The sequence below is a fragment of the Necator americanus genome, chromosome III (genome assembly GCF_031761385.1).
Source record: "Necator americanus strain Aroian chromosome III, whole genome shotgun sequence".
Taxonomy (NCBI): domain Eukaryota; kingdom Metazoa; phylum Nematoda; class Chromadorea; order Rhabditida; family Ancylostomatidae; genus Necator; species Necator americanus.
Genome location: NC_087373.1, coordinates 5,456,598 through 5,475,942, shown reverse-complemented (window position 1 = coordinate 5,475,942; position 19,345 = coordinate 5,456,598). Strand labels below are relative to the sequence as shown.

Genomic DNA, 19,345 nt, shown 5'->3' with positions numbered 1-19,345 from the left:
GCATTTGCTGAAACGGAGGGCTTTCTCGGTCTAGCGATTAACACAAGGCCGTAGGTCGTATAATTAGGCTGAATTTGCGTTTTTACAGAGGGGTCAAAACGACATGAGTCACGAGTGTAATTGCGGTGCATTTGCGTACGCGCTCGAAACGGCGTGGTGGAGGCAGCAGTAGGAACCGAGGTGGGACGGTTGCGAACTGCAGCGATGGGTGGTGCCAGCAAGGATTTCACCACGCTCCTAGCCGCTACGCTCCATCAAAGCGCCTCAAGAGAAGCCGCGTACGCATTTGCGTACGTGCTTCATGTCGTTTTTACCCTACTATATATCTTGGTAAGTGTATTTGTGAAAGTTGCTGTTCACTTTTAAACTGCACCTCTTTTCTTTTTCAAGTTTTTTTCCCAGTTAGTCTTCGTTTTTCGTTTCTATTTAGTCTCCTTCCTATTGTGCTGGGTCGCACTTCGAAGTTTCAAGTATCATTACTTGTTCTTTCTTTTTTTTTGTGCTCGAATAATTGTTAATTGTTAATTGTTAATTGCTTGTTAATTTGTTGGAACTGCTAAGTTCTAGATGCTCTTAGTCATCGATGGTTGCAAGCTCCTGTTGAGCTTTTCTGTTTTTGATAACATTTCGACAATTATGTAAAGAGTTGATCAATTCGGAAGCTGCAACCTGATAGTTGAATAGGTTATCATTTCACTATGAATCTGTTTTTTGCTGTTTCTACACGGGAGCACAGCAGTCCTCCTTCGTGCTGCAATCAAACGCGCACTGCAGTGTGGTGGACGAACCTATAGTTGCGTCAAAACGACATGACGCAAATGCGTACGCGGCTTCTCTTGAGGCGCTTTGATGGAGCGTAGCGGCTAGGAGCGTGGTGAAACCCTTGCTGGCGCCACCCATCTCTGCAATTCGCCATGGTCCCACCTCGATTCCAACCGCTGTCTTCACTGCACCGCTTCCGAGCGCAGCCGCTAACGCAACTGTCCGTGCTTCATTTCGTTTTGACCCGACTATAGCTGCCAAGGTTTGCAATGAAACGGTACCCTAAATTACCAGTCTGCTTCCAACGCCTTTGAGGACTATACGAAGAAAACGGAACCCTGATGATTGTCACCAAATAAATCCTTTTGATCTGTTCACGACACCGGCGCTGTCGACTGGCTGTGTTTTGCAGTAGGTACTAATCGAGCTATATTCGCAAGCTTTTTCCGTTTGAATAAATCGTGCTACGTCTGTTTGATATCTTTTATGTATCAGTAAACTTCTCCCATTAATAGGGCATTCTCGACAGATCGATATTGACTACAGAAGTTTTCGATTTTTGTGATGTCGGAACCCGATTCTCGGGGGAAGCTTAGCACCACCGTCAAAGCGACTGTGCGTCGGTTGAAGGCGGAATGCAAGGAAATATGGCTGGATCTGGAGAACAAGGAACGTACGTTAGTCCTAATGTGAAGTTTGATTAACCATTTATGTCGTCGTGTTACCTCTGTTCTCCTTGTGAAATGAAAAGGGTCTACTTGTAGAGATGCAGTTTTTCTGGCCGGCAAACACTCCGCTTGAAGTGCATGAGCTCGTTGGACCAGAGAGGTCAGTTTTTTTTTTCTTTTAGCTGGGAGTGATGTTTTATTCGGTTCTTCCCAGTAATAGTAATTAATCAGGTTCGATGCATCTTCACCAAAGTATCAAATGCCGTTCTTTTGGAGTAGCACGGGTGTTCCAGCAACTCCTTCCTGGTAGCGTTCACTTTTCTATTTGATTGTTTTGATGATTGATTATTTTGATGAAATATGGACATGATTTCTCATAACATTCTGCATTTCTCATAATACTATGATCAAAGGCATCAAAAGCATCAGTGAGGTATCGGGAGGATCCTGGTTAAAGGCATCACTCCACGAATCTGAGGTGGCGCAGATTTTAGGTGGAGTGTTTGTACACGGGATCGTAGATTAAGGAGAGGGGGTGGTTCCGTCCATTTCTTCCTAATTGCCGTAAAAACGCCCGGAAGATACGGCCTCGAGCGCTCCGGCGCGCTATTTTCTACAACGAATTCGATTGGAGCGCGCCAGCCGTGTGCATTTGCCGCATCTTTTCTACGCTAATTAGCAAGAAATGGACGGAATCACCCACCTTTCCATATTCTACGATCCCGTATACGAATACTCCACCTGAAATCCGTACCACCTCAGATTTGTGGGGTGATGTTTTCAAGTGTTCTTATAGTCAGGTCAAAACGACATGAAGAAGAGTGCAGTTGGGTAAGCAGTTGTGTTAGAAGCGGCGCGGTGAAGGCAGAACGGTTAGAATTGAGGTGGGACCGTCTCGAACCGCAGCTACGAATGGTGCTAGCAGGGGTCTCCCGTGGTTCCTAACCGTTACGCTCTACCTCGCCTCTTCGGACGCAGCGGTTTGCGCAACTGCACCGTGCTTCATGCCGTTTTAACTCGAAGACGGTGGAACACACTGAAAGCCTTATTGAAGAGAGATAGAGGGACCAGAAAGACATTCCTATCATGGTCGATAAACCACCAATTTTTCATCTTTCATTTTCAGGGCGATGATTGTTTGTCTTATTGAGTGTGCCTTTGGATTATTCGGTTACACTTTAAACGTCCTACACTTTCTAATAAACATATTCAATTGTGAAGACAAACATCTGCCGGTGTTTGTTTTTGTCGCAACTATTGGACAATATTCTATATTCTATTCTTTCAAAGTGAGTCTTTCTTATGCATTTATTAATTGATCGGAATGCGGGAAGGTGAAGTAGACTATGTCTTTGCTTTGCTGCTGAGAACCTATTTCTATCCATGTTTCACTCTTCTCCATAATGTTTTGATTAATTCTTCTAATACTTCCTCTAATAAGAACGTACTACTTCTAGTATGTTCTTGTTGTGTTTGCATCAATTTATTGCTTTAGGTCCTTTTTGTCATTGCGATTCTGGAACGGAGGGCACGTTTACTCCTTGTTCAATTATGGTTTCAATATGCCACTTGTGTATTTATACTGATAGATTCGGCGTTTGCATTAGCAGCCGATTTCGGTGGATACCATGAAGAGGTAGGAGTTACACATCCCCTAATGTGTTTCTTTTAATTTCATCTCTCAATTTTTAATATTCAATCTCATCTCAATACTAATACTTAATAGTGGGAGAAAGTGAACATGTAGTTTAAATATGATTCCAATGAATTATTATTCGAATGGCCGGTTTCTTGTGCGGACCTTGCTATGGCGACATGTCCAATCCAAGGCGCTTTCTGTTTTTGGCGTTCATCTTCGAATCACGAAAAGATCCCCAAAGTCAGAAACGGGTCACGATCATACATGCGATAGTCGGAGACGGTGGTCCACCCATCTTCACTTCTGAACGAAAGCGTCCAAAGGCGAAAGGATCCCCTTCACCTTTGGACGCGTTGTTAAAGGATCTTCATTACTTGAGTTGTACCCATGAACTAGTCCTCCCTCACGTGGGGAAAGGAAAGGTCCGACTCCTCCCTTGCGCACCCACGGTCATGATCGGACCGATCAACAGGAGTAGCGCACTTCTGTATACTTCCATCTTGCTCTTTATAATATTGTCAATACGAATTATGAATCTACGTCAAAATATCGTTTTTTTTTAAAGATTGTGGTGTAAAGGGGGACGTGTGAATCTAACTTTAAAAGATATTAAAACTGTTTTTTTAGAAAGTTTACTGCCGAAAAGATCCACCACTGATTCGGATTGTCGCTATAACGTCTTTGATTTTTCTCTTTGTACAACTTTATCTTCGAGCAATGACTGTGCCTGTTTACAATTTCTTATCAGACAGGACGAAATTCAAGTGAGATTGTTTTTTTTTAAAGTTTGCCGAAACTAGTTATCATGATCGCCTCTATTACAATTCCAGAAAAGTATATCAGAATTCAAGAAGTCGCTACAGAAAACGAGTATATTTCTCATATTGTTCAATGATGCATGAAGATCTCAAAAAGGAGAATCAAGAGGTTTTTTTTCTAATGTTTCTAATGTTTTTTCTCTAATTTTGATACCAGATGTGTTTTTATAGGTTTTATGCTGTGTTTGTATGTGTGTGCTTTCCATACCTATCCTTTTTTTTAGAAACGTAGCGAATCCCGTAAATGCAGCATACGCAGAAAGCAGGAAGAAGCCTTCAAGAAACTTCAGCTTAAACGAAATATCACGCATATTACAATTGAAGATGAAGAATCTTCAACAGAGTCCGCAACGACATCAGCACCAGCTGTGGCGGCAGCGTTAATTTACGGAACACCATCATCGTCACTGTCTAACGTGGTGAACTTTTTCAAATATTTTCATTTCTGCTCAAAGAAGTTAGCAGTGCAGTCGTGTTTCTGTTTGACAGCGCTGGTCAGAAAAGAAATCGAATAGGCTTAGCAGTCACTCGTTATAACTCATTTACGGTATCTGTACGGTAGTTGATGTTGCCACATCGACAGTACCACGTGTAGTACGGAAGCAGAAATGCTCAACTTTCACTTTTCTGGGAAATAATTTGTGTTGAAGTGCAAGGCTTACGCTAATAGGTGTGGTGCAGTCGGTTAGAGGTCCGTTGTTGCCACTCGGTCAAGGATTCGCCCTAGTGCAAACCAAGCCTTTCGTCGATCCGGGGTCGATAAGTTGGTACCAGACTTGTCTGGGGGGGATAAAAACACTGACTTGATGATCGACTGGCCCCGCAATTCATGGCAAAAGGTCAACACGCATTCCAGAATCTCAACGATTATGAATTGCAGTAAAACGCGTTGGTGCATCCGAAGTGGATTGATACGCCAGTGACTTTATCCTCTTAATATTAGTCAGTCTATTGAATGCTACTTTGTACGAACGAAAATGAAAAGCTTCTCCTCTTTTCATCGAAATTTGTAACGAGTTAAGGTCCTCATGGACTGACTAACTGACTCACACACATTATGACATTTTTTCAGTCGTTGCAGTTAATTTCCGATTAGTCTTGTGGATCCATTAGAACTAATACATATCTTCTTGAATTATAAAGAAAAGTAGTGCTTTATTCTTAGAGGTAGAAATGCATGAATAAATATCTTTACAGACAGTGATGTCACGAGAAAATCCCGTACAATTTCTCAATCTCGGAAAGCGCAAACCACAACCGATGAGAAAGCGACCGGTTAAGAAACGAAAGGTTTCTTTTTCCTCAAATAACGGTTTTTTGAACGAAAGGTTGTACAGAAACGAACTTGTCACGTTCTTTGATGTTACTTGTGACACCTGCTCAACATTTTTTCAGTATTTCGAGCATGATGATGATGAAGAACAGTTGTTAATTCGAAAGCGTTCCCCTCAGAGGAGAAAGAAAGGGGCCATTAGAGTGCAACTAGAGGTACAGTCGTTTACCTTAGATTCTCACGTGCATTCATATTTGTTAGCACGGTGTTCTGATTTTTAATTTGATAGCATTTACCTTCTTTCAATTGTCTACTTGGACAATATGAGTTTTGAGTGGATTTTGATTGTGTACTACTTTCTTAAGCTGAACCAAGATTGTTATTGATCTTTATTCTGGCTAACGTTTCGGCGTCGTCGCCTTCTTCAGAGCCTGGAAAAATCAAAGACACGTGTAATCTACTCCCTCAAACGCCTCGTCATCCAACAAGATATGATTTAGCAAACAGATTATTTAAAAGCAACGTCAGAAAAGCAGACCAGCGCTCACCTTGATAGCCACGAAATCGTGATGTTAGCGGACCACCAGTTGTGAGAGTTGCGCCGCTAGTATTAACTAGTAACGATGCCCCCGCCTCTGACCCCGTAGGTCAAAACCCGCAAAGGTCCTGATATGGCGCCAGCTCGTTGGTCACAGCGATGCATTCTTCTTTACGATTATCACGATTTCGTGGCTATCAAGGTGAGCGCTGGTCTGCTTTTCTGACGTTGCTTTTAAATAATCTGTTTGCTAAATCATATCTTGTTGGATGACGAGGCGTTTGAGGGAGTAGATTACACGTGTCTTTGATTTTTCCAGGCTCTGAAGAAGGCGACGACGCCGAAACGTTAGCCAGAATAAAGATCAATAACAATCTTGGTTCAGCTTAAGAAAGTAGTACACAATCAAACTCTACGATGCCAAGATTCAAAGAAGGTCGAACTTGGAACTTGAGTGGATTTTGTTGTTGAGTTACATCTAGAAATGGTGAAATGGATCAAAGCTTCTAGCTGCTAGTAGTTACTCTAAACTTTGAAGTTCCCTCGTTAGGTTTCCATGTTGCTTTTCTGATCTCCATATACTTTTGCGTTTCTTTTCAGGTTGATCGAGAAACTGCTCGTGTTCTGCTGAAGGACAAACTTCGTAATGGAAATGTTCCGAACGGAGGGTGTCGTTGACATGTTGCGAAGAATTTTCAATGAAAATCCGAGGAAATCACAGAGTTAGTGTTCTATTTTCTCGTGTTGCTGTGCTCAATAAGTGCTAGTACTTTATTTGAAGCTGTAAACATTTCAAACGCGAAAAATCACATTTATTACAGAAATCGAGACGGTTGCGGTTGTTTTCGAAAACAATCGCTTTTTGTCGCATTCATGCCAGTAATTTCGTTTGGACTTTGAATAAAAAGTAGAGCGATAATATTGCCATTATCAACTTCATTGATAAGTTCTGGATTTTTTGATTTCACAGGATTTTCTGAGATTCTTTCATATGTTTTTTAAAATGTGTGGTAGCGCTTGGTTCTCTACCGATTTTCATCGTAGCTGATGTTCAAAGTATATGCTCTAAGCTAGCTTTTGAAATTAATTTTATTAATTTTTCTAACATTTTTTTTCTCATTTTGCTTAACAGTAAAAGCAAGCTGTGTTAAGGTCATTGAGTATCACTAGTATGTGATACCGCCTACTCCATACGTGTATCTAATACAGGTCTATGTGATTTCTCCTTGTGTTTGCTGTTGTTAGAATATAAATATTCATAAATATTTCTAAAAGTTCGATTGTTACTATTCTGAAGTTGCAGTTCTTTAAGTCTCTATCTACAATCTTTTTTTTTATTCACAACCTTATGCTCTTTCTGAATTACGGTTGGACTATCTACCACATATCAGAATCTCCAGGCGATGTATGTCAGAATTTCTACACATCACATGTTGTGGTTAGCGCAGGTATTTTCTTGATTTTGTTATAGATTTTATGAAAATTAGGCTTATTAGAAGTAGGGTTCTGGTAGTAGGTATTTTAATGGATCTCAGTGTAGTCCGTCCAACTCGGTCTATGTTGACAATAGGAATAATAGGTGCGATACTAAGGAGCCGGATCCTCTTCAGGTGAAGAGGATCTACATAGCTCATGGGCTACAGCCAAAGTGATGAGGATCTCTTCAGCAAGCGTACAGAGGTGAAGAGACTTCTTTCGCCAACATTCCAAGAACGAAGAGAGCTCCTTTGCCAATCCTTCAAGAGTGAAAGGGATCGAAGTTCCGGCTCCGAGTATCGCGTGTATGGTAGACAATACAAGATCGTGTAGTCCATCTACTTATATAGGGTAACTGTGTGGGACTTGATTCCCAGATGTTTTCCTTACTGCTCCCATAATTCAGCAAATACGGTACAGTGAAAAAAGTAGATCAGGTTGCGTTAATGTTTATGTCCATGAAGAGTAACGCGTTTTCTAACTGTTAGCACGTGACTATAACCGTCGCCGCCGGCTGGAAATGAGCTCGGAGACGAGGCGAAGTTCCGGGAGACACGGTTACACATTATTCGATTATTGTAGAGTTGCGTAATGTTGCAAGCGCAAGGAAAAATTATGCACTTCATCGTTATCATCGGAATCATGATGTTTTGGTTGCCTTTAATAGGATTTGACCCTTATATCTAGGAAGTGTATTTTAATTTACATTTATAAGAAGAAACATGTTTTCTTTTTAACAAAGAGAAGTTCCTTTTCGCTCAGTCGCACCGCTTGAGGCTATGTTTGCTCTGGAGTTGAATAGTTCATCAATTTCTGGTACCGTTCTTTCAATCCATGCGGTCGTTGGAATTGGGTACAAGTCATGATCTGAATGTTAATGATGTAAAAAGAGATATTCAGATAGTTGTCAAAAAACTTGAACCTCACTATATTGGATGGACTGAAAGGAGCGTATTCGTACGTGCATTCAGTGAAAGCTTTCCCAAACGCCTTCTTTACCTAAATGTTCAAAATCTCAACTCACAGGCACTTATGCCATGAAATTGACGATGTCAGGATCTCACCAGAAAACTATGAGATTAGAGGTATGGAGTACGCCTTAAAGCACCTTATAACGACGTCACTATGGTGTACGGATGGGTTATTTCGCAGCGTTTTCTTTGCTTTTACTTGAGTAGGTTGCCGGTGACACCTCATTGATTACAGGAGGGTCATTTCTCACGCCGTTTTTTTTTTAAGAACTAGCAAAATGACATGACACACGGTGCAGTTGCGTAAGCGGCTGCCGTTGAAGCGGCGCGGTGGAGATAGATAGGTGGAGTTCATACAAAGCCTTGGTTCCCATTAGGGCGGTTTCGAGCAGAACGATAACCTTAGGTGTAGACTCTCTAAATAATGTGTTCTCTGAAGTTCGTTCTATAGCGTTATCTAGATGAAAAATGTGTGTTAGTTAATTTTTGTAACTATGCCACTATGAGCGACTATTTTCAAAATTCTGTATAACTGCATTTTTGAAAAAAGAAAATCTACATCGTGTTGTTAAATAATTACCTTCTCAGCTGCACCTATCTGATCGCCTTTGATCGTAACCACATTCACTATGACTGCTCCTGAAATCTTGTGAGTTGTTTCTTTTTTTTATGGATCTCGAGAAGAGAAATTAGATACAGATGTTCTACAAAGATGAACCTCTTGGGTTGAGTAATGTAGCAAAATTTCGTACACTTTCCTCAGTGTAAAATATGTTCACCGGGCAATTTGTGTCCACATTTTTTTCCGTTGTACACGCATCAATATGGATCACATCAAACTTAGCGCCTAAAAACTCATTCATTTGATTCATGTAAGGTGGTGAATTTTCAAAGATCCTTTTGAAATTCAAAAATTTGACGTGACTCACCCCGACTGACTGCATTTTCCACAAATTCCACGCCATTCTCTACCACAACGTGATGTCTATTATCCATTTTCAAGCCAAACCATTTTATAGCAACATCCACCATTTTTTGGTCCATGTCGACTGCAGTTACATTCATCTAAATATTCGTTTAATGTTTGAAGAACATTATGTTTTTTGGTGACTTTTTGTCAACAATCACCTTTGGATAAACCTTATGAAGATAGGAATCTATGTATCCACCTCCAATACCAATCATTAGCACCTGCGCATCAGCATTAAAATCAATTTTAACAGTACCAGATGCAAACATTTCTTCTAAAAAAGTAAACTTTTAAAATTGTTACTTGTTGAATTGATAATATACTCTGCTGTTTTTGATGGGTATTGATCGCGGTAGGGATAACCGTATGGAATACTGTCACTGCCCTAACCGCGGTCAGTAACTACACTCAAGACAAAACGACACGGAGCTCGATGCAGTTGCGTATGCGGCTGCTGCCTACCGCCTCGAGCACGGTCGCTTACGTAACGGCACCGTGCTTCATGTCGTTCCGTTCCGAGAACATCAAAAATGAAGTTGCTGCCGTCATTAAAGGCAGCATACCACGAGTCTGAGGTGGTGCGGATTTGAGGTGAAGTATTTGTACACGGGATAGTAGATTATGGAGAGGGGTGTGATTCTTTCAATTTTTTCCTAATTGCCGTAAAAAAACGGCCCGGAAGATGCGCGCGTGCACAAGGCTGGCGCGCTCCACTCGAACTCCTTGTGGAAAATAGTGCGCTGGAACGCTCGAAGCCGTATTTTCCGGACCGTTTTTTTACGGCAATTAGGAAGAAATGGACGGAATCCCCCTTCGCTCAATAATCTACGATCCCGTATACGAATACTCTACCGGAAATCCGTACCACTCCAGATTTGTGGGGTGATGCCTTGAAGTCGCTGAAGGTGGCGGAGTATACTGAGTAGCCTTATTGAAGGTATCCAAAGATACATACCTATCATTGTAATCGTATAACTAGTGAAATCCAAAGAAGATTGATCGACTTCCCATTTGCTTGTGTCAAGATTAGCTTTGTCGAGTTCTGTAATTTGATTTTCAAACTTTGCTTTTTTTGTTTTTTGCTTTTTTTTCTGTTTTTCTTTCCGTTTTTTGTTTTTAGAAAAATGATAAGAGCAGCTGGTTAATCTTAAACGGAGTTTTTAAGATGGCAAAGTTTTGCAGAGATTTGAATGTCACAATTATTTGCTGACAGCATCGCTGCGGCTTCAATATGGTTGACGAGGGAACAGGAGAATCGAATATTTCTTTTACCTCACCCTCGGGGCTAGCCTAACATTATTCACAAGATTACATGATCTGTCTGGCTTGAAACTTCACCGGTTCGTCTTCGACCTCACCGAGAAGGTTTAGAACAAGTACCAGAGCGCTGCACGTCCAGGTAATATATTGTGGGTATGCAGATGAGAAAAATGTGCTGCTAATGATTTTGCTACTTGCTATTCTTACCGGGACCAAGCCGAATGACAAAAACAAACGAATGTGAGAAATATTTCGACGAAACATCCGAAAGACGAAAGGTTGTATGAACTATAGACATTTCCCAGTTCTTTTACGGAATAATTTTCCAGAAAAATCGAATGATGCACCATTCTGCCACACTTCTCCCTCCTTCCTTTCTCCCCACTCGTCAAGTCTGCGTGCTGGTTGGTTATCGTCGGTTATCGGTAAGATTTTGTTGCGATTCCTTGGAGAATTCTCGAAATTTGGGGAAATTCTTCTCTATTCAGAAATGATCACTTAGTTCCCAGTTGAGTTGCCAGGATTCTTCTCGGAAGCTTTGAACTCCTTCAAATAGATCAAGAATAATTGCTCTCTGATTGTGATACTTTCAGACATTTCCTGGATTTTACTGAAGAGCAAAATAAAGGTATGTACTCTACATTTTCGCTTACTTTGTGGCATTTTCAAGTTCATTGTTGTCATCGATATTGAATTTGCACCTAGATCTCTTGTGAAGACAGTCCTAGAGAAATTTTATTGTGGAATCTCAATTTTAATCCTTAAAATTTTGAAAAAAAGCTTTTTCAAATGATCTATTACGAACCTTCCTTCATGTTCCCATATGAAATCTTTGACCACAAGACATAAACCGTCCATCATGCAAATCGGTCCATCTCTGTATTGTATTTTTGTAGAGAACAATTCCTTTTGTGGACTACTTGCAACAGAATCTCGTTGAAAAAGGAGGAAAAACTCACAAAATGCGTTCATTTCCATATTTGCTTGCAATTAAGGAGGCGAATTGTCGTTCAGATAATGAGGTTTTTCTAATTGTTGTAATTGTTGGCTTGGTAAAAAGACTCAGGTACAGGGAAGATATTACAATAACAACAAAAGCACCTGTAAGAAAGCAGTCGAGGATTTGTCATTTGTAAAATTCAGAGAGGTCAGCTACTTATAGAAGAGTGGATGTTCGAGGAATGAGTTTTGAGGTTGGAAAACGACTCGACGAATTGAGGGATATGATGACGATTGAAGTCTGTTTGACCCTTCCATGGGTTTTTATATGATTTGTTTATTTCAATCCACTCAGCATTTCAATTGTAATTTTGTGTATTCCGATGAAAAATTCACATCTCCCTGACGCATTTCGTTACCTCGTGACTGTATTCGACTAATCAGCTCTATCACTTGTGCTCCTGTTGTACGCCGATTTTCTCGCGGGGGCACCAGTAACCCTTCCATTTGTCCCGATCGCGGTCAAGGATTGCCCAGTGGCTTCTCTTCTCGCATGGGACTCAAAGAGCATCATGTCTTTCTTTGTAGGACTTCGTAAAGAAGTCTGACCATCGGGTTGGCGGTCTTCCTGCGATGCGTTTGGTATCGCGTGGTCCAACGATTGTCGTTAAGACGCATCACGTCTCTAGCCCAGCTAATTTTACTTTTCCTGGCATATGCAGGAGCATCTCTGGTTTTTGATTGATCACATAGGGCTCAGTATCGAACCCTTTCCTTCACCTAAAGTAGTCCAGAATACTCCTAGCACTCTAAGCCGCACATGTCCTCTTGGCTAGCTGTATTCGAGTAATCTACCGTAAAATATTCTGCAGTGGAACTCTCTCTTCAAAGAATTCAAAGAGAAACCCCTGCGGAAGAAATACGCATTCGCGGTGACGCTTTTGGGAATGCATATTTCCTACGAGCGCTTCAAAACTGCGCCGCTTTATGGGTAACTACTCATCAATGTTGTTGCATAAACTGAATTTGAATTCTTCTACCTGGATCTTGTGAAGAGGCTAAAAATACTACTTAAGGAATACATTGATGTGATCCGCGCAATTTCTCGACGTGGGTACGTTGATCTGTTCTGAATAAAAATCTGTTCCCCTTAAGAGAAAATTTCTATGATCCTGATTTCATCCACCTACTTTAGTTTCATCGCGGTTTTTATCTCATAGCGCAATTTCCCTTCTATGTATTTTCTACGACAGCTTTTGCGCATTCTTCTCTCTTTCAGGACCTTTTAGGCAAGTTTACTCGCTCACTTGACCTCCTCACAACGATCAAATGCAAAGATTCCAGTACTACAATGTAAAATAAAGTACACTCAATCTTGAGCGACATTTTGTGGGCCATTCGTGTGCAGCGACTAAGCATTGGGCGGCCCTTTTTGTTGATCCAGTAAATTAGCTCGGAAAATGACTAGCTGTACTTGATTTCTTGTGAAATCCTATGCTGAATCGTAGGAGAAATTCTGTACGCGCTCGGAAATTCTTTGCACATGAGAGATTGTCTGTTCTTTTTTATCTGTAGTTGACGTAAATGATATCAAAAGCTTTTGCCTTACCAAATTTGCGAAGAAGATCATGCGACCAACTCGTGGACCTTTTCATCATGAATAGAAGATCACCGATCGATATACAATCGGATGATAACTTTCGATTATCACGTGCTTTGCTTGCCTCATTTCTTCCTAAGAATCAACGCTGAGCGGTGAATGGTCGTCAAAAACAAACGAGGCAACCTTATCTGTGTGTTTGAAGACTTGGCATATTTTGAAACAGCGTCATGATTCCAGAAACGCGGATGGAATTTCTCAAAAATTACCGAAAATTGGTATATCAGGACTTTGTACACGTAGGATACCTGTAAGAACTTTGTGTACATTATTATCCCAGCGCTTCTATGCTGCCCGGGGCTCGCCTACACAAATGCAAAAATCTCGGCTAGCTCTTAGCCATTCTTAGAATGAGGTTTTAGGACTTTGGCTTAATCGGTTTCGTGAGCTGAGGATTCGGTCACTTTAGAGACTTTAAAGGTTCAAAGGTCCTCAATCCTTTGAAGAGAGCGCGGATCATCGTTGAGCCGCGTTTTTTTCGATTATTTTTCATGATTTCCTAGTTTTTTTTTTTTGAAAACGCCCTCTATTTTATGGGTTTATTGTCTTCGAAAGATATTAAACACAGCCTGGATCAGGCATGGACAAACTATGGACGCCATACACAAAAAAGCGCACTGTCCTCAATCTTTTAAAGGCATCACCCCACGAATCTGAGGTGGTACAGATTTCAGGTGGAGTATTCGTATACGGGATGGGAGACTACGGGGAGGGGCGTGATTTCGTCCATTTCTTCCTAATTGCCGTAAAAAACGGCCCGAAAGATACGGCGCCGCACGAGGCTGGCGCGCTCCAGTCGAACTCCCTGAAGAAAATAGTACGCCAAACCGCCTGAAGACGACAATTAGGAAGAAATGAACGAAATCACCCCCCCCCCTCCGTATTCTACCATCCCGTATACGAATACTCCAAATGAAATCTGCACCACCTCAGATTCGTGGGGTGATGCCTTTAAAGTGCTATGGATGCGGTTTTTTCATCACGTAGCAAGTCATTGTAAAAGTGCTTAAAGTTGATTATTGACGCTTTACAAGGTGTTAGATCAATATTCCAAAAAAGAAAAATGTCTGTGTTGTTTTCGTTCTAACGGAACCATTATGGTACGGAAGAAATGGTTATTTACTCCGGTCACAGTAAGCAACGGTTTTTCTTTGCATCTGCTCGATTTGTCCTTTCCGGGCTGATATGGAGTTTTTACGTTTCACTCGACCAGTCTCATCTTCTCCTCTTAAGAAAATGATGACAATATAAATAGTGACTAGTTGATCAGAGAAATAAACATGAAAACAAAACATTTTCTGATAGTATATAAGCTGAGAGAACTGCCAGTAGGTTTCATTTCATTCCGAAGGTTTGCAGAGGTTGACTGCCGCGACGATCCATTGACGCTGGGAAGACTGTTCACTTGGATCCGAACATCAGCCGAAGACCACTCCGCTTAACATCGCAAATGCCGATGGAAACGCTTGAAAAGGAGGAGAATTCAGAAGGTGTTGAAGATCAAGTGAGTTGTTAAAAGGTTTCAGCGAGAACTAGTCCTCGGTGTGTTTTTAATGCCTGGGAGCTCACCTTCAACGATAAGTTTCACACGGCTGGCGAAGAGCAGAAAGGACCAGTTTTCGCTCCACAAACATTTAATGCTGAAAACTAGCGGAATGTTCTAGTATTTGGTCGATAAAGCCACAATGAACGGCTCTTCGTATTACCATGGAATGATTCCAGCGTAAGTTCTCCCAGCATTTCCTAAGAATTTTTCGCTGTTCCCAAATTGGATCAGAAATGTATAAAAAAAAGTCTCTGAGGTCAGATAAAGGCAAATATTTAGACAAGATGTGGCTGATCTACTTGAACAGGATGGTGATTTTTTATTGAGGAAAGAAGAAATTAAAGGAGGTATCTGTTCTGGGACAACCTTTGACGTCGGGGTAATAAGAAAAAAAAGTTATTTAGGGTTGCTTACAGCAGCGCTGTCTGTACGTAGCGGAGGCGACGTTAAACATTTTGTGGTTAATAAATCCGATCAAGGAGAATTCTACATCGAAACATTGAAAGCTAAAACCATAGAGGAATTAGTACGGAATCATCTGTAAGCTTGTATCTAGGATTTGATCCTCGGGGCATGTTATTTTAATCTTGACATATCGTCGGATCTCATTCATCGTGCGATTTGAGTTCAACCGGTGAACCATTGTCGCAAGCTTCGCAAGTGGTCCTGAAACGAGCGATACCTCGTCAGGAATGGATGTTAAATCATGAGGACATTTTGTTAAAACAGGTGAACATCGAATAGAGTTTGACTGATTACAGTACGTAGATTACGGTATCATGAAGTGGGTCGTTTAGAGTATGGGTCGACGTCAAGGTGTGGAGGAATTTATTGGAGAATTCATGACAAATAATGGAACTCGTCAAGTGTTTCTGAAAACACTTGGAATCTCTGTGAGTTTCTGGAGAAGAAATTTGCAGCTACAGTAATCCAAAAATAAAAGATACTCATTTGTATGGTTTCCTGACAGTAGGATGAATTGTCCTGGGAAAAGTATGTACATCAGAGCACATTTTTAATCCACACTTTTTAGTGTAGTAGCGAAACAAAGGCTCGATTCATGAAAGAGGTACGACTACTTCGCTCTCTCAATCATCAAAATGTCGGCGAAATATATGGTGTTGCGCTACATCATACTCCAATCACACTTGTCCTGGAGTATTTTGCTAGTAAGTTGATGAATATTCTTCTGTTGTAAAGTTGATCAACAACGGGGACCAGTTCTCGCACCGTAACATCTGAATTGGATTACAAAAAGTGCTATAATGCAAACACTTTTTTTTCTTAATTCGTTTGTCTTGTGTCATTTCATCACTAGCACTAGCCGAACTACTAGCATTCATCATTTATAATCATTTACTTTTGAAATGAAGTTAATTTTCATTCTTTGAAAATTAACTTCATTTCAAAAATCTTTTCTTCTTGAAATATTTCTTTGAATTCTCAGGAAATTTAAAGGCATCACCCCACGAATCTGAGGTAGTACGGATTTCAGGTGGAGTATCCGTATACGGGATCGTAGATTATGGAGAGAAGGGTGATTCCGTTCATTTCTTCCTAATTGCCGTAAAAAACGGCCCGGATGAGACGGCTTCGAGCGTTCCGGCGCGCTATTTTCTACAACTGTAATACAAGAAGTTCGATTGGAGCGCGCCAGCTTTGTGCACACGCCGCATCTTCCGGACCGTTTTTTCATCATTTTTCATTCATTTTTCTTTCATCTACGCCAATTAGCAAGAAATGGACGTAATCACCCCCCTCTCCATAATCTACGATCCCGTATACAAATACTCCACCTGAAATCCGTACCACCTCAGATTCGTGGGGCGAAGCCTTTAAGAAAAACTGAAAAAAAAAATTCCTGATTCAAACGTTTTACTGTGGAATCCTCGTTTAAACTGCAAGGTTATCCTATGTGTTCAGAGTCGTTGAGCACTCATCTCCGACAAAATGTCGGTCGAATTTCTGACGCAGAGAAGCGACGATTCGTATGCGAAGCAGCTGCTGGACTGGCATATCTGGCCGAGAACAACTGTATTCATCGCGATATTGCAGCACGAAATTGCAAACTCAATGATGTTTTGGTAAAATTATTCAGGAAATATAGAAATCTACAGACGAACACTTATATTCCAGGAGGTGAAAATTTCTGGATTTTCGTTGTGTGTGCCGAAGAAAGAAATGCACGATGAGCAAAACATGCAAATCGCTGTGAAATGGCAGGCTCCAGAGGTGTTGAAAGACCGTAATTTCAGCTTTAAGTCAGATGTGTGGTCTTTTGGTGAGTGTGAGAGGTTTTAGTGCAGTAAAAAAGTAGTAGTAAGTTTGCATTTTAACTTTTTAGGAGTGTTGATGTGGGAAGTGTATTCGGATGGGGCAGAACCGTACAGTGGAATGTCACCCAGTGCCGCGATGAACGCAATATTAAAGGAGGACTTTAGGATGCCTATTCCAAAGGTAGGTCTGGTACAAACGGCAGAGTACTTACCATTTTGCTAAATTTGTGAAGGATTTTAATGAAGAAATTATGTGGAAAGCGTTAGCTGGAGGAAAAAAGGCGGTCTTGGAGCTCAGAACTGTTCGTCTCAACTTTTTCGCCCCTTTCCAGTACCTACCGTAACGCCTACAAATGTAAAAAAAAATACATACTACCTACTACTAGTAGAAATATCTACTCAATAGTGTGGAAGTAAATCAAATTTCTCGCGAAAGATTTTTTTTTCTGGAAAACTGTAGGGATGGGAACATAATAACTACGATCGTGACTACATGTGGGCCTTCTATTTTGTTAAGTTAGTGCTCTAAAGTACAAAATCCCTAAAGATTTCGTTAGAAATCATTGGAAATTGCTTCAAATATCTGTGTAGGAATTTATAATCGTCGCAGAGGCCGTGGATCTACTCTACCGTCCGTACAAGGTAGTAAAAATATGTTGCACTCGTGTTCCAACCACAGAAAACGCACAGTACAGGATGCGCCATAAATATGGTTACCCGATAAGAGACGAATTATTTACGCGAAATTGATCAGTAGACAGAAAAACTTCGAAAATAGTTCACTAATAATCTAATGAACAAGAAAAATTGGTTTTTATTCAGTATGACCTCACTTAGAACGAATAACAAGAAATCAGACCCTCAGGGTAGAACTCTGTGTCGGACCGCAGGGTTTGTTGTTGTTGAGAACGGTGTTCGGGCCATGGATGGTGTTGCCTGGAAATTACGCATCTTCTATATTTTTCGATTTAGAAGTTGATAAATATTTTGTACACTGAAAAAAAACAGCTTTTTCTACTTTTTTTGTGCATATGCAATCTAAAATCCGTTTCATAGGATAGCTTCTACTTGAGAACTATTTCCGTAAAATAAAAAGTGGTTACGAAAATTGGGATGTCCGAAGATAATTTGATTTTCTGGACTTCCTCCACATGGTGAAATGGAGGATCGGAAGATTTGCTTGAAGAAGAAATGACGCAACAAAAAAGTGGCCGTATTTATGGTGCATCCTGCAGTACAATAACAAAGTTCTCCTGAAATTTCCAAGTCTCCCTCCTCTTAAAGGCATCATCCCACGAATATGAGGTGGTACGGTTTCAGGTGGAGTATTCCTATACGGGATAGTAGATTATGGAGAGGGGGATGATTCCGTCTAATTCCATTTCCATTTCTTCCTAATTGCCGCAAAAAAATGGCCCGGAAGATACGGCTTCGAGCGTTCCGGCGCGCTATTTTCTACAACGAGTTCGATTGGAGCGCGCCAGCCGTGTGCACGTGCCGCATCTTCCGGACCGTTTTTTTTACGGCAATTAGGAAGAAAAGGACGAAATCACCCACCTCTCCATAATCTACGATCCCGTATACGAATACTTCACCAACTCAGATTCGTGGGATGATGCTTTTAAATTCATCTACACCTCCTTTGGTAGCAGAAAATTACACAGCTTATTATATGAGATCACCTCGCCATTTACAGTTATAGCATATTAATGTTGTATCTTCACCGTTGGTCTACCATCGTTCACTTTCAGGATTGTCCAGAAGAAATATCGAAAATTATGTCATCCTGTTGGGAGACATTTCCACGAAAAAGACCTTGTATGCAAGCAATCTTTCTAGTGATTAGAGACTTTTAAACGAGTTGTTTCAATTAGGGCGTTGTTGAGCTGATAACGATGATTATATGTTGTGAATGTCAGTCAAATTGTTTGCTATTGAACACATGGAATTTTTTTTTAATAAATAAAAGTTTCAAGATTTTTAGACACAATAAACAGTGAATAAACTCATTGATCAGTTGATCTGAGTAGATGGGACCTACTGACATAGACTGGATTTCTTCTACAAAAAGAAAATTCTTAGTGGTAATCAAGTATACTTTATCTCAGTAAGGATTGGTACAACACGGTAACAAAAATAACTCGCCTTCGAGCAGTTCCCATAAGCGCGGGAAATTTTTCACGTTGTTTATATTTGTAAAATTTTAGCTTTGCTGTCACATTTCATGGCCGATGGTGCTCTTCACGAATTGTTGTTGCTTATATTGATTCGATTTTATGTTCTCATCCGTTTTCATCCCATTAGTCCTTGAAATATTCACTCAAAAAAGTCCAAGTGACAAAAATAGAACAGTCGAAGTTCGAGATTCCTATAATCTGGAGATATTGAACATCTGATAATGCAACTAACGACGACGAACAGAGGTACCGCTCCACTGATCTATGTTCTGTGTGAAATTTGTTTAGGATTCCTCATACTCAGCCGCCGCTAGTAATTGCCTTTTCTTTCTTCCCCTTGCCGATTTTTTAGATATCCCGAACGTTTTTGTT

General features: G+C 40.7%; 4 protein-coding genes across 6 annotated transcripts; 3 read left to right on the top strand and 1 right to left on the bottom strand.

Annotated features, from left to right (window-relative positions):
- Positions 1 to 204: 204 nt before the first annotated feature.
- Positions 205 to 1,302, top strand: RB195_008677 (uncharacterized protein; the record flags this gene model as incomplete). Its single annotated transcript, XM_064195295.1, has 3 exons — positions 205 to 290; positions 1,078 to 1,173; positions 1,278 to 1,302. The coding sequence occupies 3 exons, from the start codon at positions 205 to 207 to the stop codon at positions 1,300 to 1,302; spliced, it is 207 nt and encodes a 68-aa protein (XP_064046440.1).
- Positions 1,303 to 1,326: 24 nt separating this feature from the next.
- On the top strand, positions 1,327 to 6,376 carry RB195_008676 (uncharacterized protein; the record flags this gene model as incomplete). 2 transcript variants are annotated; one of them, XM_064195294.1, is made up of 11 exons in its annotated part: positions 1,327 to 1,435; positions 1,527 to 1,590; positions 1,662 to 1,736; positions 2,557 to 2,719; positions 2,926 to 3,066; positions 3,697 to 3,833; positions 3,900 to 3,996; positions 4,112 to 4,303; positions 5,085 to 5,177; positions 5,283 to 5,375; positions 6,299 to 6,376. In XM_064195294.1, the coding sequence occupies 11 exons, from the start codon at positions 1,327 to 1,329 to the stop codon at positions 6,374 to 6,376; spliced, it is 1,242 nt and encodes a 413-aa protein (XP_064046438.1). The 2 variants fall into 2 exon arrangements, with proteins under 2 accessions (XP_064046438.1, XP_064046439.1); XM_064195293.1 differs by having other exon boundaries at positions 4,112 to 4,306.
- A 1,575-nt stretch (positions 6,377 to 7,951) lies between these two features.
- Positions 7,952 to 12,972, bottom strand: RB195_008675 (uncharacterized protein; the record flags this gene model as incomplete). Of its 2 annotated transcripts, none has more annotated exons than XM_064195291.1 (11): positions 7,952 to 8,041; positions 8,102 to 8,173; positions 8,726 to 8,784; positions 8,864 to 8,992; positions 9,075 to 9,210; positions 9,274 to 9,389; positions 10,071 to 10,157; positions 11,029 to 11,099; positions 11,181 to 11,252; positions 11,335 to 11,476; positions 12,924 to 12,972. In XM_064195291.1, 11 exons carry the CDS (start codon positions 12,970 to 12,972, stop codon positions 7,952 to 7,954), a joined length of 1,023 nt encoding a protein of 340 aa, XP_064046436.1. The 2 variants fall into 2 exon arrangements, with proteins under 2 accessions (XP_064046436.1, XP_064046437.1); XM_064195292.1 differs by having other exon boundaries at positions 12,924 to 12,969.
- A 1,452-nt stretch (positions 12,973 to 14,424) lies between these two features.
- Positions 14,425 to 18,652, top strand: RB195_008674 (uncharacterized protein; the record flags this gene model as incomplete). Its single annotated transcript, XM_013452249.2, has 11 exons — positions 14,425 to 14,478; positions 14,639 to 14,697; positions 14,800 to 14,867; positions 14,925 to 15,060; positions 15,147 to 15,249; positions 15,318 to 15,413; positions 15,554 to 15,689; positions 16,444 to 16,604; positions 16,657 to 16,801; positions 16,865 to 16,977; positions 18,548 to 18,652. The coding sequence occupies 11 exons, from the start codon at positions 14,425 to 14,427 to the stop codon at positions 18,650 to 18,652; spliced, it is 1,176 nt and encodes a 391-aa protein (XP_013307703.2).
- Positions 18,653 to 19,345: the final 693 nt, after the last annotated feature.